Source organism: Falco peregrinus, chromosome 11 (genome assembly GCF_023634155.1).
Source record: "Falco peregrinus isolate bFalPer1 chromosome 11, bFalPer1.pri, whole genome shotgun sequence".
Lineage (NCBI taxonomy): Eukaryota > Metazoa > Chordata > Aves > Falconiformes > Falconidae > Falco > Falco peregrinus.
In genome coordinates, this window is record NC_073731.1 from 12,965,626 (window position 1) to 12,980,000 (window position 14,375).

The window sequence follows — 14,375 nt, forward strand, 5'->3', positions numbered from 1 at the left end:
TAGTGGTGCAGACATGCCAGGTGCCACAGCTGTGCTGGTTCCTTGTAGCAGTTGGGCTGCCACCTTGGCAGCAGAACTGCAGTTGGGTGCCACACTTGCATTAAACTTCTCTGGACAGGGAGGGGACACACTATCAGCCCTTTCTTGATAGACAGGGACAGACACCCCTTGCCCAGGAGCACCTGGTCCAAAGGGATGTGAAGACCCAGGCAGGAGGGCAGCAAGGTGCAACACGGGAGCAAGATGGCAGAGCCAGAGAAACTAAGGACAGATTAGCCAGCTGAAATAAGATGACCATGAACTACAGTGTATTAGGGTTTTGAGCTGTGGTACAGCTCCTCTTGGCATGGTACGTTATGTTCAGGCCACCATATGACCAAAAGCACTACCAGCAGATTGGAGGGAGTTCCTGTAAAAGAGACATAAAAAAAAAAAGACGTAGCTGTCTGGAGCTAAATCTGTATGGCTTGGCAAGGCAGACAGTTTCCAGTGGGTGAAGGCAGCTTGAAAGGTTTTGCTGATGTTTGAAGGCAAGATTTTGTGATGGACTAATCTGGATGATCTTGAAAGGGACAGGAGTTGAGAAATGGGCATGTTCCCTAAGCTTCATGGGAGTTAGTGCCGAAAAGCTGTTCTCCTTATTGAAAGTCATGGATGAGAAAATAACTTCCAAGAAAGAAGTGTTATGTGGCCTGGTCAAGGGAGGACTGTCAAGATGAAGTTGTGGAAATAAAATGGCATGGTTTCACCTGAAACTTGAAGATTTCCCTGATGGTGAGATTCCCCAGCTTGTGTTTTTTCCCAGGGGAGTTCTTCAGGCAGCCCTGTCTCAAGCCTTTGAAATGAAGGAGCAACCCAGTACTGAGCCCCAGGAAGTAAGCGGGGGTCTCCAAAACATCTGTGTCTCTTCAGGGTCACCCTCTAGCAGGTTCAGGACAGTGTTGGGAGGAGTTCCCCTCCTCCTTTAAGGTGGGGAAGCCATGTTTCCTTCGTGTTTTGCTTACGAACTGATCTCTGTGGGTCTTGGTTGCCTTTAGGAAGAAGTTAAACCTGGGTTTCTCAGGGATCCAAAGGCTCCCTGCTGTTACCATCTACTTCCATCTCTGCCAGGCACCATCCCAGCACAGATGAGTCACTTGTGTGGTTGGCTGTGCTGGGAGCAAGACCGGGGTTCCTGAGCAGCAGGGTGTACACAGCCAGCAGTGTGCAAGCTGTGGCAAAGTGGACGTCTGAGCAGCGTGGGGCCAGGAGCTAGCCATGACAGTGAGGGTACCTGCCACCACTGGGACTGGAAGCTGATGTACACAAAAAAAAGTGTGATGCCCTTTGCTGGTAGATACTTGAGGCCTGATACAAAGCCAGCTGGAAGGACTTTGGACCCAGGGCAAGGGTGCACTTAGTTTTTGCTCTGAAGAAGCTGAGCTTGCCAGATAAAAGCTTTGGAGGCCTGGTGTCTGCTTGGCTAGCTCATACAGATGACAAGGCATGCAGAGGAGCTTTGTATGTTGGCTGGAGGTGATGGAGAGAAGATAGAGATGCAGGGCTTTGGCAGGCCCTCCTCCTTCCTGGTGATATAGGACTGATCCCTGTTGTATACTCATTGGTGCTTTGCCCAGGCTTGTCTGAAATGCACCGGTAGCACATTTGCTTCTTTGATGCTTTTTTCCCTTGGCCTGCAGATCATGTTCCTCCTTGCTGCACCCAGCACATCAGCACTTCTGTCCCTCAGCTGCCTGAAAGTCCCATGCTAGGTCTGAAGCATGGTGCAGGGCAGCTTTCCCACCACTCTGTCTGCAGCAAAAGTGCTATTTACCCCTTTTCTCTGCTGCCGTACTCTGAGAAAGACTTTCTGCTAATTTGCCAGCCCCCTCTTCCCAGTCTTTCCTGAGGCTTTTCCCTGCTCACTTTCCAAGAGTTGGACTGTTCTTCCTGTGGTCTGTTCGTGGCTGAAAGTGGTTTGCACGGAGTTTTGCTGGGTTTTGCCATCAAGGTGCAGGTAACCTAGGTGACTGGTGGGTGAAAAGGCTTCCTCAACCTTTGGTGCCAGCAGCTGTGTGAGGGTCCCCAAGTGCCCAGTGTAGGCAGGTCTGTGCTGCCCTGGCAGGCAGGGGCTCAGGGTGGCACATCCTCCAGGCTTCGGTCTCTGGCGTCACAGCATGGATCACCTATGGTGCTTGGGAGATGAAGGGGAACCCCAGAGGAGCAGGTCTGCAAGGTACAGGCCATGCCCACGGCACCCTCAGGAACCAGAATGCACCTCATCTCCCTGGACATCATGTCCTGGATATTTAGAAAATCTTGGGTTGTTTGTGGGTTTGGGTGGTTTGTTTTTTTAATCTGGAAATACCCCAGACATGCTGGGTATCCAGCTGCCTGTTTGTGTGCCCCCAGCCTGTTGTGAGACTGTCACATTTCCATAAATGAATGCTTCTGTACTGGAGCACAGTCTCACTGTTCTAATTACAGATGGGGTTATTAACATTTAATGGTGAGAAAACAAATGAACGTAGCTTGTGTGCTTACGTCACTCTGGCTGCAAGTGCAGGCGTATGCTTTATTGATTTATATTTTTCTGCAAGCATTTCTCAGGTCACCTCCTCGTGTCTGACTGGAAGAACACAGCTAGACACTTGCCCATGTTGATGCTTTCATCTGCTTGTAAGATGGCTGTCCAGCTTCTGCACCACTCCTGCTTGAATCCTAGCAGAGTGCTTTCTCTTTTTATTTCCTCCTGGTGCCAGGGGTTTGGCAGAGGATGCAAGTGCTGGACATGAGGGGCAAAGACTCCAGGGTGAACTGGTGAGGAGAATGGGAAATACTCCATTTGGGAGGGCCCACAGCGCTGTTTTTATCACATGCCCTGGCCACACTGTGCTGCAACAGAGTTCAGCGTGGGGCAGGCAGCCTGCTCCATGGGCACCTCCTGGTCCCCTGCCCTGCAAGAGCCCCTTGGGCCTCTATCAGGTGTCACCCCCTGCCCAGGCTGTGGGATGACTCTGCAAGCATCCTGATGCACGTGTCTCATCCTGCAGGCTGAGACACAGCCATGGAAGGGCCAAGGCATGTCATCATGGCCTTCCCAGCACTGCCTTCTTCCCTCTTTCCCTTTGCAATGGACAGATGGGAGTGTGGAGGTTTGCTTGACTCCTACATGGGTGCTCATCCAGAGGAAAACCCAGCAAGCTGTGCTGATCTGCAGTCCAAGGACAAAGGCAAGGAGAAGGAGAGCTGCTGCCCTGCTGGGTCTGCCAAGCCCTCGAGAGCAGCAGTTCCCAGGGCTGCGTTTGCACGAGGCTTATCAGGTGGGAGCTGGACTGGAGGCTGCATGCACTGCAGCGCCTGGTGGGATGTGCTTTAGGGACTTCAGCTAGGAAGTGGGATGTCTCTGCTCCTGACGCGTGGGGGTAGAAGCATGGGGCAGTGTAGACACACTGTTCCTGCTGGGGATGTGGAGGCTGTGGTGCAGGGCAGGGAGCAGTCTTTTCTGGGGATGGGGGAAGTAGGGGGACTGCTGTTCCTCCGTCTCCTCTTCCTGCTGCTTATAGAGAAGGGGATGGAGTCCAGTATTGCTGAATAAGAGCCAAAAATGCCTATGCCTTTTGGCAAGTCTTTCTACACTGAACTTGCTGTTTTGAGGAAGTCAGCATTTAAATGCACAGAGTGCAGGAGGGGAAGGCCCAGGGGCTTGCATGGGACCTGGTTTGATGTCCTGCTCCTCTTACTGCCTACTTGGCCCCGCTGTGTGCTGTAGTGGGAAGCCATGCTTGCAGTCAAGAAAGGGCTTGGATACGCTGGGCTGGTTCCCACCACCCCAGCCCTCACAACAGTTTCTCACCAACTCCCTGCACCTTAGCTGTCTTGATGTGCAGGAGCTCATGCTGCTGTTAGCATCTCAGCCCAGGTGGAGCCAAGCTTGCCCTGTCCCACAGCCTGAGAGGGGCAGGAGGGACCAGGAAGGGCACCTTCAACCATGTCTTGGTCCAGCACAGCCTGTGTGGTCACAGGAGCTCTCTTACCTGCAACAGCAGCATAGGTGTAAGGAGACATGCAGAGTCTTTCCCCAGAGGTGGGCAGTGGGATGTGAACAGAAAGCTTAGCAAAGCCGTCTCTGCCTTGGGTGGAGGCAGGGCATCTGATGTGTATTTGGGGAGGGGGGGGCAGCTGTTGATGGAGAAGTTCCCCTCTCCCTCCCACACTGCTGGAGGGGATTTCCTTTCGTAATTGGGCAGTACACTGCTGCGTTGCAAGGCTGTGCTTGCTCAAGCGCCACCTTTCCTCCCTGCCTGAACTTTGCTTAAAACACTACACCCAGTTTTGGCTGCCTGCAGGACCAGCCCTGCACTTTTGCAGTATAGGGCACATTGCAGCATGCCCTGCCTGGTGGGGGCAGAGGTTTGCACATGAGGCGCAGACTGAGCGTGACGACAGAGATATTGCCAGGCCCACAGGTTGCACTGTGCCTGGCAAAAGTAGCCAGCCTCTCGCTCAACTGATAAGCACCTGGAAAAGGTCTTTGGATGAAGGATACTGGGAAGGCACTGTCAATGAAACCTGCAGAGATGCTCACCAAGCTTTTTCTTCGTTGCCTAATCTGTGTTGTAACATCAGAGGAAGCTGAGCACCTTGGTGGGTCTGACCTGAAGTGATGTTGATGGCAGGTCACCTCTAGCCTGTAGCTGGGGGAGCTGGAAGGACAGAAGTGCTCTAGACATCCCTTGAAGAACATCCCTTCAAGCTTTCCCAGCCTTCCCACACGCATAAAGCACCTCTGTCTCCATGGGGAGCCCCTTCTTGTGCTTACCAGCTGGATGGGGAGGTTGCATACCTAAGGATGGTGCTGACTGCTGCTGTGCCGTCTGGTTGGGCTGATGAAAAGGCCATGTAAGCCTTGGGCATATATCGCAGCTTTTCCGTTACTGGGTGTTTGCTCTGGGTTACTGGAGAGGCTAGGAAGGTTTATCTCCAGTCCCTTCCAGACCATCCTCTAGGCTTCAGAAGAAAAATCCATCTCTGGGACCTGTCTTTGTGAAATGTGGCTTAAATTACCCATAAGCCTGCAAAATTTGTCTTGAACATGTAATAGTTTGTATAAATAATGATTATGATAGTGTTGTGAGCAGTATGAGCATATGAGCTTCATTTCTTTTAGTAAGGTGACTGGAAAATGGGGCTATAAAACATGCAGGAATGAGGTAAACAGTTTGGTCTCTGCAGAGGAAAATCATACTTTCCTGATTTGTTGCAAGTCTTTCAGTACTTCGGTAAAATAATAGGTAATATTCGGCCAGCTTGTGTAACTTGCTTGGATGTTCAGAAAACCTCTGAAATTCCCCACAAAACTGTTAAAAGAAGTGTCCACTGGAGGAGATGTAGAGTCCTGTATCAAAAGCTGGCTGAGGGTCCACAAACAAGGCCTAGGAGCAAATGAGCAATTTCAGTGTGACAAGAGCAGAGGGATGAGGTCCTTCACTATTAATGACGCAGAAAAGGTAATGTCCAGAAAGGTACCCAAAATCTGCTGATACCCTGAGGGCATTCAGATTTGTCAAGATGAAGTGACTCTAAAGTAACACCATATGAATCAAGAGTGGTGTGAGGCGATGAGAAAGGGGTTACTGAGAAGCGTGCAGCTGCGCGTGTTGGAAGGAATGATTTGTTCCGAGACATGGCTGGCTTCTGAATTACCGTGACTACTCGGGGCCGCAGCATTGCGGGCCAGTTACAGAGATGCTTTTCCTCAATACGCAAAGATGCTGTCGGAGAAGTAAGTCATGCTCAGCTGCACGAACAGTAGTGTAAGGAGAAATGCTGAGAGCATCAAGATGCTGTTCTGGCAGTCAAGGTCATTTCCCTATTTAGGATATTGTATGCGGTTCTGGTCATCTTTCCATAGGGTCAGAAGAGAGGATATATTGGGGATGTGCGGTGAGAGTGGTTAGAGCTGGAAGACACCTCGTGACACGGGAGGGAGGGGGCACTTAATAGTAGTGAGCTTAGTAGGTCTAGAAAAAGTGAAGGCTTTTCTTTTAGCCTTTTCTCACTGTGCAAGGAGAACTGAAGGTTGTGGAGTTGCAGTGGGATCATAGTCTTTCATTCAACATCTGGAACTCATTGCTGCAAGACACCATTTACAACCTAAAAAGTTTACAAGATTCCCAAAAAGAGGAATGGCAGGTTTTTCACTCTGCAATGAGTCCATCGAGACTGGCACTTTGGAGGTAAAAGCAGAGGGGTATAACCATTCACACTCCAAAGCACATAACTTTCCTTTGGTGAGCCCCTTCCCATTCCTTCCCTGGAGCGTTCCACATCTGTCATTGATTCAGCTAGGGTGAATTATCCTGCCTGGCTTCCCACTTGGTTCCCAGCTGTTATCTCATGGCTTGGCTTTCTTCTCCTGCTTTTCTACTTCTTTTTTTCGGCTCCTGGCAGCCCTGCTCCAGCCCTGTACCTAGGAATATCTCTTAACAGGCTGCTTGGGTCAGCCAAATTGGAAAAGCCATGCCCTTAGTGCGTGTACCTAGCTGGGCTTTTGCTTGCCGTGGTGCCCTTTGTCATTGGTTTTTGCAGCTGTGCATCCATGCCAGCTGTGCCAGGAGGGATAACTTTGAAGCCAAGCTCTCTAGGATGCCACAGTAAACAGTTTGGTGGTCATTATCCAGTCAGCATTGGGCTGTGATGCTGATAAATATCTGCAGCCAGGCAGGAGATTGCCAGGATATACCTGTGATCCGGAGGGAAGAGCCCCGTGCCCTCTCTGCTAATGTCACCATCCAACACAGAGCTAGAAGGTCAGGGCTGGTGGCAGGGTCCGTCTCTGGGACAAGAGGCTGAAACCGACACAGGGCAGGCAGCATGGTGGCTTCCTTACACTTTGGGCAAGTGATGGCTCTTTTTCCCAGCCCACCAGGATGGTATTTCTGGGTAAGCAGCCCCTGAGCATTGCCCAGAAGGGATGCTGTGCCTTTCTGCGTCGTATGTGGTAGTAGTGAAGGATTTGGGCTAGTGGTTGGGTGCTAGATAAGAGGAGTGGTTCACGAATCGGCAGCCTTAGTAGATCTTTCCATCTGTTGTCACTGCTTCCTTCTGCAGCTGCTGGGGTTTTCTGTCCCCTGTTCCACAAAGTGGTTGTGTTTTCTGCTGTTGACTTGTCATTTCTAGAGCATCCCAGTCATGCTCAATTTGCATTTATTCATTGCTAGCATGGTCCTCTCTGTGAGTTGCTATGCACAGGAGGAAGATCTCCTGGTGTCCAAGCAGTGATGCTGACCCATACCCAGTTGTGGGTCTTGTAGCAATTTGGGGAGGTCACTGAAATAAATATTTGACCAGCTAAATGGCAGAGCCTAAGCCTCCTCTCTTCCTTCCTTCTGTGTAGTCGCATCTAAATGGGTCCAAGTCAGAGGATGGAAAGAAGACAGGCAGGGATGTAACCAACTCTGATGGGTGCCCTGGGGCTGAGGCCTGCAGTGAGCAGAGTGTGGTGATTAAGCCTAATAAAGCTAATGGCATGCAGCCAGGCAAAGGAAGTTGTGGAATCATGATGCAGCAACTGTCCGTAGCAGTTTGTTTCCATCATCCAGGTGTGACTTCACGCCCCCACCACCCCACCCTTTCATTCCTTCCTGTACTTAAACCTTCTCCCTGCTGAGGGAGAGAGGCTGAGACACCATGTCCTCAGGAAGAGGAGTAGTCTGTGAGAACGAGGTGCACCTAAATGATGTGTCGGGGAACAAAGAAGGGAGCTCTGGGACTGTGTGGTGGGACCACAGCTGCTGAAGCAGCTGGGCTCTTCCAGCACTCCCCAAACTCAGTAGGCTTCTCCAGATGATCTTGTTCCCAGGGAAATCCTGTAGCACAGAGGAGCCTGAGGTAGCAGGCAGGGCTGGCCCCTAACTCCAGCAGGGCTATGCTGTTGTCCAGCTGGTGTGTGTCTAACCAGGTGTTTCTCTCCTTTCCCCAGGGAAGACGATGAAGCTGTAGAGATGCTTCCCTACGTGATCGCCACCCTGGGCTCAGCAGGGGCCGCATGCAAGGCCTCCACATGCAGCAACAGCACCAAGGACTACTGCTACAGTGCCCGCATCCGCAGCACTGTGCTGCAGGGGTTGCCCTTTGGTGGGGTGCCCACTGTCCTAGCCCTTGACTTTATGTGCTTTCTTGTAAGTCTACCTACTGTTGCTTTAGCACCTTCTCCCCTAATTAGCTGTGAAGGGAGGACTGTGGTTGAATGGTTAAGAGTTGAGGGCCCCAGGTACCATCCCTGACTCTGCTGCTGTCTGACTTTATGGTCCTGATTGTGTGGCTTAGTCACTATTGACTTAACTCCAATACCACCACAGTGAGCCTGTGGAAGGGTGTTGCAAACTTTTGTAAGGACATGGGTAAGGTTAGGTCAGTCCTGCATCCCAAAACTCCCACTTATGGTGCCAAGTCCCTGCAGCTTTACCTACCAAAAGGCTTTGGTTGTTCCTGCTTAGAAACTGCAGGACCACAGATGCTGTAGGCATAATCTTGCCTCCCTGGGACCTGAGGGTCTTTTGAATCCTGTGCCTAACTTAGCTACTGTGTGTTGCATCCTGGACCTCTGCCTTCTGTAGCCATCAGGATAGTCTGCTTTTAACAGTCCTGGGGAGCTTGTGGTATCCTGTGGTCTTGGTGTGCTGTTAGCTGAGCAGTTCTGTCCCCTCCTACCATCCCTGTTCCTGTGGCTCTCATCTCACAGCTCCTCCTTTTCTCTCTTCCAGGCACTGTTGTTTGTCTTTTCAATTTTGCGTAAAGTTGCTTGGGACTATGGACGCCTGGCCCTGGTGACTGATGCTGACAGGTAAGCATGGGAGAGGGGCAGGAAAACAAGGCATGAGCGGTACCCTTCTTCGCTGCAGGGCAGAAGGGATAAATCGCATGTGCTGGAGGCAGCTGGGGAAGAGAAGCAAGCATGCCAGTATCCCCTGAGCTCCAGGAACAGGAAGAATCCCTGTTTACCAGCTTTTTTGTTACAGCATCCTTCTCTTGACACAGGGAATGGTCCCTGCTGTCTCCATATCACTTACAGTCCCTACAGTGACACAGGTGTGCAGGGACCCTTACAGAGGAACAGCAGATGGAGGGAGAAGAGAGGAAAAGAGGTCACAGGAAGGGTGAGAGCTGCCACAGTGAAGTCTTTGTTAAGCCTCTGAAGGTGTCTTTGTGGCTCTGCTGGATGCAGCTCTTGTTAAGAGCACTTGAAAGTGGTAGGCTGAGTTTCCAGGTGAACTACTGCTGTGCTAATATTAGTTTAGCTCATGTCCCAAGTGCTGATGAGTTGATCTGGGTATGGATCCTTCCTGCCCAATACATTCATGGGCTACAGTGTCTGTCAGCAAAAGCTGGGGCCCATTGGGGATGGCAGCTCCACAGCAGAGTGAGATGCTATACTTGTTTTTGCTGTCAACAGCAGGAAGGCCAATGATTACTTATGCCACTTCAGAACAAGGAACTCTCCTTGATTAAGCTAGAGGAGTTGTGCAAGGTAGTCAGCCTCTCTGCAGCAGTGGTTTGCTGTGCCAATGGTACTTTTTCATGTGCTGGAGGCCAAGTGTGGCTTCTGAAGGCTGCCTTTGGTAGGTGGTTCTTCCTCTTGATCACCTGCACACCCAAAGGCTCAGATGGGGCTGAGTTCCAGCCTCTTTGGTTCCTTTGGCAATACAGATTCAAGCAAGCTGCTCTTGAGCACTCCCTGCACAGCAGTGGGAAGAGTAAGAGTTGTTTTCTTTCAGCACCAAACAAGTAACTCTGCTGGTTTAGCTAAATGGTCCTGGATAGTGTCAGAGAAGTAGCTGTGTCCCTGTGGCTCCTCTGCTCCTCCTTTCCTGGCCTGGCTGGGGAAATGAGCAGTGCGGGGGCATTAGGGGAAAGCGAGGAGAAGGGAAGCTCTGACCTTCAGTGGGGAGAAAGGGATGGCCCTTCTTAGAGGCTGTGCTTGAGCACCTTGGGTGCAAGGGAGTGCAAGCAGTGGCTGCGTGCAGAAAGTCAGAGGGGCACCAGCTATTTGGTGAGGGAGGGCTGGTAAGCACAGCACGAGGAGAGGGACAAGGGCTGTGGATCACCAGGACCAGGATCCCAGGGAGGAGTCCCTGCTGCTTGGCCCTTCCGTGGGGTGGGATGAGCATTTCAGGAGGGTGGGATGTAAGTGTCTTGGCTGTCTGGGTTGGAAGGAGGGGTGTGGAAGGGGAGCTCAGGTGGCAGACAGTTCCTGTCCCTCAGGAGCTCCCTGGGATGCCCATGCTGTGGAGCCAGGCTGCCTTCCCAGTGAAGCCAGCTTCCCTTTAGCTGACAGCAAAGCGCTCTGCTGCTGGGCTGGTGGGGACTCCGGGTTGTTGTGGCTTGGGGCAGTGCTGGGCTCTGGAAGGAAGGTCTTCTCTAGCCTGACCATTGGCAGGTTTCTGTTCCTTAGGATGTTGTGGAGCCGTGTTGGGTGCATAGCTTCCTGCAACAGAGGAGACACAGCACCTGCTCCCCTGGTTGTAACCTTTCCCTTTCTGTTTCTGTACCCCCAGGCGCCGACGCTGGCAGACGGAGCGAGAGGAGCGGGAATAGTATGTTGTTTTTTCAGGGTCTTGTTTCTTCTCTCTTTCTTGCTTTCACTCTTTCTCCTTTTCTCTTGCAGTTTTCTGTCTTGCTTCTGAACTAATCTAAGTGGCTGGGAGTTTGGGTGTGGATTTGTGCTCTTCTCTTTTCCTCCCCTTTGTGTCAGCCACTACCACAGCTGGATGCACCCTTTGTTTTCCCCTAGAAGTCCTTAAAGACTCCTTGAGGGCAGCAGTGCCAAGGAAGTCCCAGTCCTGGCTGAGGCAGAGGGTGCCACATCACATACCCTGCACTACCTACCCATGTGCAGCTATTCTGCCTTACAATGGAGAAAATAAACCTGGTTGCCTGAGCCTACAGCACTCTTGGGTCACCCAGGTACAAGGGAGCCTCCTTTGCCTGGCCTCTCCTGTGTGAGGGTGCCACAAGGGCTGTTCCCATGTTAGCTGCAAGGTCAGGCAGATGCACAGAGACTATCTGGCAGGCAGTTGGAAAACTCCTTTTTCTTTTACCCCTTGAAGCTGCTGGGACAAGGGCAAGCATTGGCCCTTGTCCCTCACCACCTACCCCTGGCTGGCAGCACACCCAGCAAGGCAGCACCTTTGTCGTTTCTCTCCTTGCAGAAGCAAACTTCCTGCCTCAGTGCTGCTGAGAGCATCTTCTGGCACCTTGACCTGGCATTGCCCATTAAGCACAGCCATGGACCTCCCTCTCTGCACTTTCCTCTTTCTTGCTGCTTTTATGCCTAAGAGCATCCCCCGTGCCTTGCCGACTGGCTGGGTGGTACGTGCTGCAGAGGAGATGATCAGCTGGTGGTGCAGAGTCTGCAATGGTCGCTCCAGCCAGGCTGGCACACGCCTGAGGCTGGGGCAGCAAGCTGCAGCCTCACTTCTCATACTCCATTGCTTGCAAAGCAGGGGCCTGCCACTGCTGTTGCCTTGAGAGGGTACAGGGATGCTCCTGGTTTTGTAGTTGCTCCTTGCCCCCAAAGGAGGAGAGCAGTCAGAGCTGTGAAAACAGAGGTGGTAGTAGCTGTGGTACATGGCACAGAGGGGACCCCTCACTCGTGCTTGAGCGTTTCATTGGTGGTTGGCCCTGCTTCAGGTGTGTCTGGCAAGTTTTCACTGCTAATACCTTGTGAGGGGAGTAAGGCAGAAGTAGCAGAGCTGTCATGTTCTGAGGCTTTTCAAGGGGGCCACCTCAGTTTTCCTCATGAGTGTTTGTGTCTCTCCAGGGGACCACTTCTTCCTGCTGCCATTCTTCATCTGACCTTCATGGAGCTCTCTGCTGACATCCACCCCACCCTAAACATACTGCTTGAGCCGGAACGGTGTTGATAGCCAGAAACTTCCAAAAGCCTGTGGAGCTCAGCAAGGAAACTTTGTCCTGGCTGTGCTCCTCCAAGGCTGGTGGCATCTTCCCGTTCCAACTGTTCTCTGCTGGGACGCAGTGGTAGGTGGTGGGTTAGGGACATGTGTATGCCACCTGGTGCTCCCAGCCCTTGAATGTGCAGCATCACTCTTGGTGTAGGAGGGGATCCTTCTGTGGTGTGTCCCTTTGCCTGAGAACCAGCAGGTTCTGCCCCTTGCCAGGGCTCGTGGTAGCTATCCAGCGCTCTTAATTGGTGACTTAGTCTGTACCAGGAGTCATGGCAACCTGCCTGCACCTCTGCGTGTAAGGACAGCGATCACAGAGCCCTGTGGGGCTTGCCACCCACGCAGCCACCTCCTGCCTCGCACTGCCACAAGCCCTTTCCATGGCATGCCTGGCCTCCCCTCCTGGAGCCTGTGATTCCCTTGGCCTGAGGCTAGCCATGCCTCAGACCCTGTCCTTCTTGCGGCAGGGCTGGCACCAAACTTGGGGTAGCAGGCAGGGTTCCACCACAGTCTTCCTGCAGTTTAAGGCAACCTTGCCTCCACCCACTTGCTTTGTTAGTGCTTTGCTTTAAAAAGCCTCCGCCTAAGTGCAGGTACCGTTGGAGCTCCCTCTTCAGCTTCCCATTTAGGCGAGGTTTGGCCTCCTCTGTCTTCAGAACACTGCAGGTCATCCTGATTATCATCTGCATCCCCCTGAATGGTGCTGAGTTAGCCTGGTCATCTCATAACATGGCACTCCCCTCAGTTGTTCCCTCCTGTGCTGCATCTGCTGCCACTGCCCTCTGCTTTTCCAGTACTGATGAGCCAAAACCACACAGTGTCATCGTGCTGGGCTCTCCTCGGGGCTGCAGACAGCAGGAATTTGCCCTTGCTCCTGCACCCAGCTGCAGCATCTCTGGGATTTTTAAAGGGCTGAAGGTCTGAGAGCTTGATTGAAGCTTCCTCTGTCCTTCCAGCAGAGCAAGGTGTTGGGCCACACAGTCGCAAGGCTGCACACCACTGTCTAATCTGCACTGCTGTAGTCCCATGACCTTCAGCTAATCTCCTTTCCTTTTCTGTGTTACTTCCAGCTAGGGACTCAGCAGGTGCTGCTCTGCTCTGAGGGAGGCCACATGTCCATCCATCTTTCCTTTGGCAGGGTCGTCAGGGACTTTGCTTGTCTTTCTTCCCATAGTGTCATCCCCCTCATCTCTAGCACTTCTCTTAGCTGCTGCTTCTCCAGATTCTTGTCCATCTGATCTTCCTGAGCCTGTACTGGTTACAGGGAGACCATGTTTTCATCTGGGGTTCTTCATTTGCTTCTAGCCTTCAGATCAGCCATATCTCTTCTTGTACCTCCAAGATCCCAGCCTGCTGTTGTCATCTTGCAAGTGCTATTTAATTTAGGTCTCTGGACGATTTTCTTGTCTCCTTTGCCAGCTGCACGCTGCCTCCATTTGTAGTGGGGGCTGTTGTCTGTCTTGAATGCTTCTGCTGCAGGTTCTTCATCTAGGTCTCTGCCTGTGCCTGGAGTAAAGAGTTCTGGGATATTCACCTCTCTTGCTTTCCTGTCCTTTAGCCTGTAGTCATTCATTTCTAGCAGTCTGCCCTGCTCCTGCTGGAGGGATTTCCAGGCAGGAGGCTCAACTGAGGCTGTGGAGCCCATTGGGCTGAGCCTGGTCCCAGGCAGCACAGCCACTGGGGCTCAGCTGCGTTCCTTCTCCCGGGTTTCCCTGCACTGAAGTACTAAGGGCAGGGAGGACTGGTGTAGCGGAATATTATAACCCACCAGACTCCTGGCCTTCCTCTTGCCTAAGGTGAGTGAGGCCCTCCAGGATGGGAGCTGCTGCCGGCACCTCTCCGGAGTGCCGGGGCTGCCGCCTCGTGGCTGCACTGGAGCCAGAGGGGCTGTGGCACCCTCTGGTTCCCACCTCCTGTCCTCTATTTAAACTAAACAGGCCTCAACTCTTTTCCGTGGCAGCTGCTGCCAGCCCATCCTCACAGGGGCTGCTGTGTCAGGCGGGTGTCTCTCGGAAGGTGCTGAGCGAGTAGCCTCCATGGCCAAGCCCATGGGAGCTGCCAGGCTCGGGCTGCCGTCTGAGGAGGGGTCTCTGCTTACTGCTACCTCTGCTCTCTGATCTCACCTCTCCCCATCTCACTGGGGCAAACTGACCTGAATTAACCTCTGATCTTCCGGGTGTTCTTGGTTCCTGCCAGGCTGCCTCCTTGCATCTTCTAACTCTCTCCCTCACCTCCCACTTGTCATTTTAGCGTAGCCTCCGCCCTCCACTCTGACAACCATGACCGCTACGAACGCCTCACCTCTGTCTCCAGCTCTGTGGACTTCGACCAGAGGGACAATGTGAGTAGTAGCAAGAGTCAAAACACCTCACCTTTGAGTGGCCAGGAGCCCACAGCTTGTCTGAACCAAGGATTCTTCAGAAGAAACAC

General features: G+C 52.4%; 1 protein-coding gene across 1 annotated transcript in view; it reads left to right on the top strand.

Annotated features, from left to right (window-relative positions):
- TMEM63B (transmembrane protein 63B) overlaps positions 1-14,375 on the top strand; it is a 48,963-nt gene that overhangs the window by 20,789 nt on the left and 13,799 nt on the right. Inside the window, 4 exon segments of the mRNA XM_055816210.1 lie at positions 7,964-8,162; positions 8,748-8,827; positions 10,539-10,577; positions 14,196-14,286. Of these exon segments, the coding sequence (XP_055672185.1) occupies positions 7,986-8,162; positions 8,748-8,827; positions 10,539-10,577; positions 14,196-14,286 (387 nt within the window). The 5' untranslated portion in view covers positions 7,964-7,985.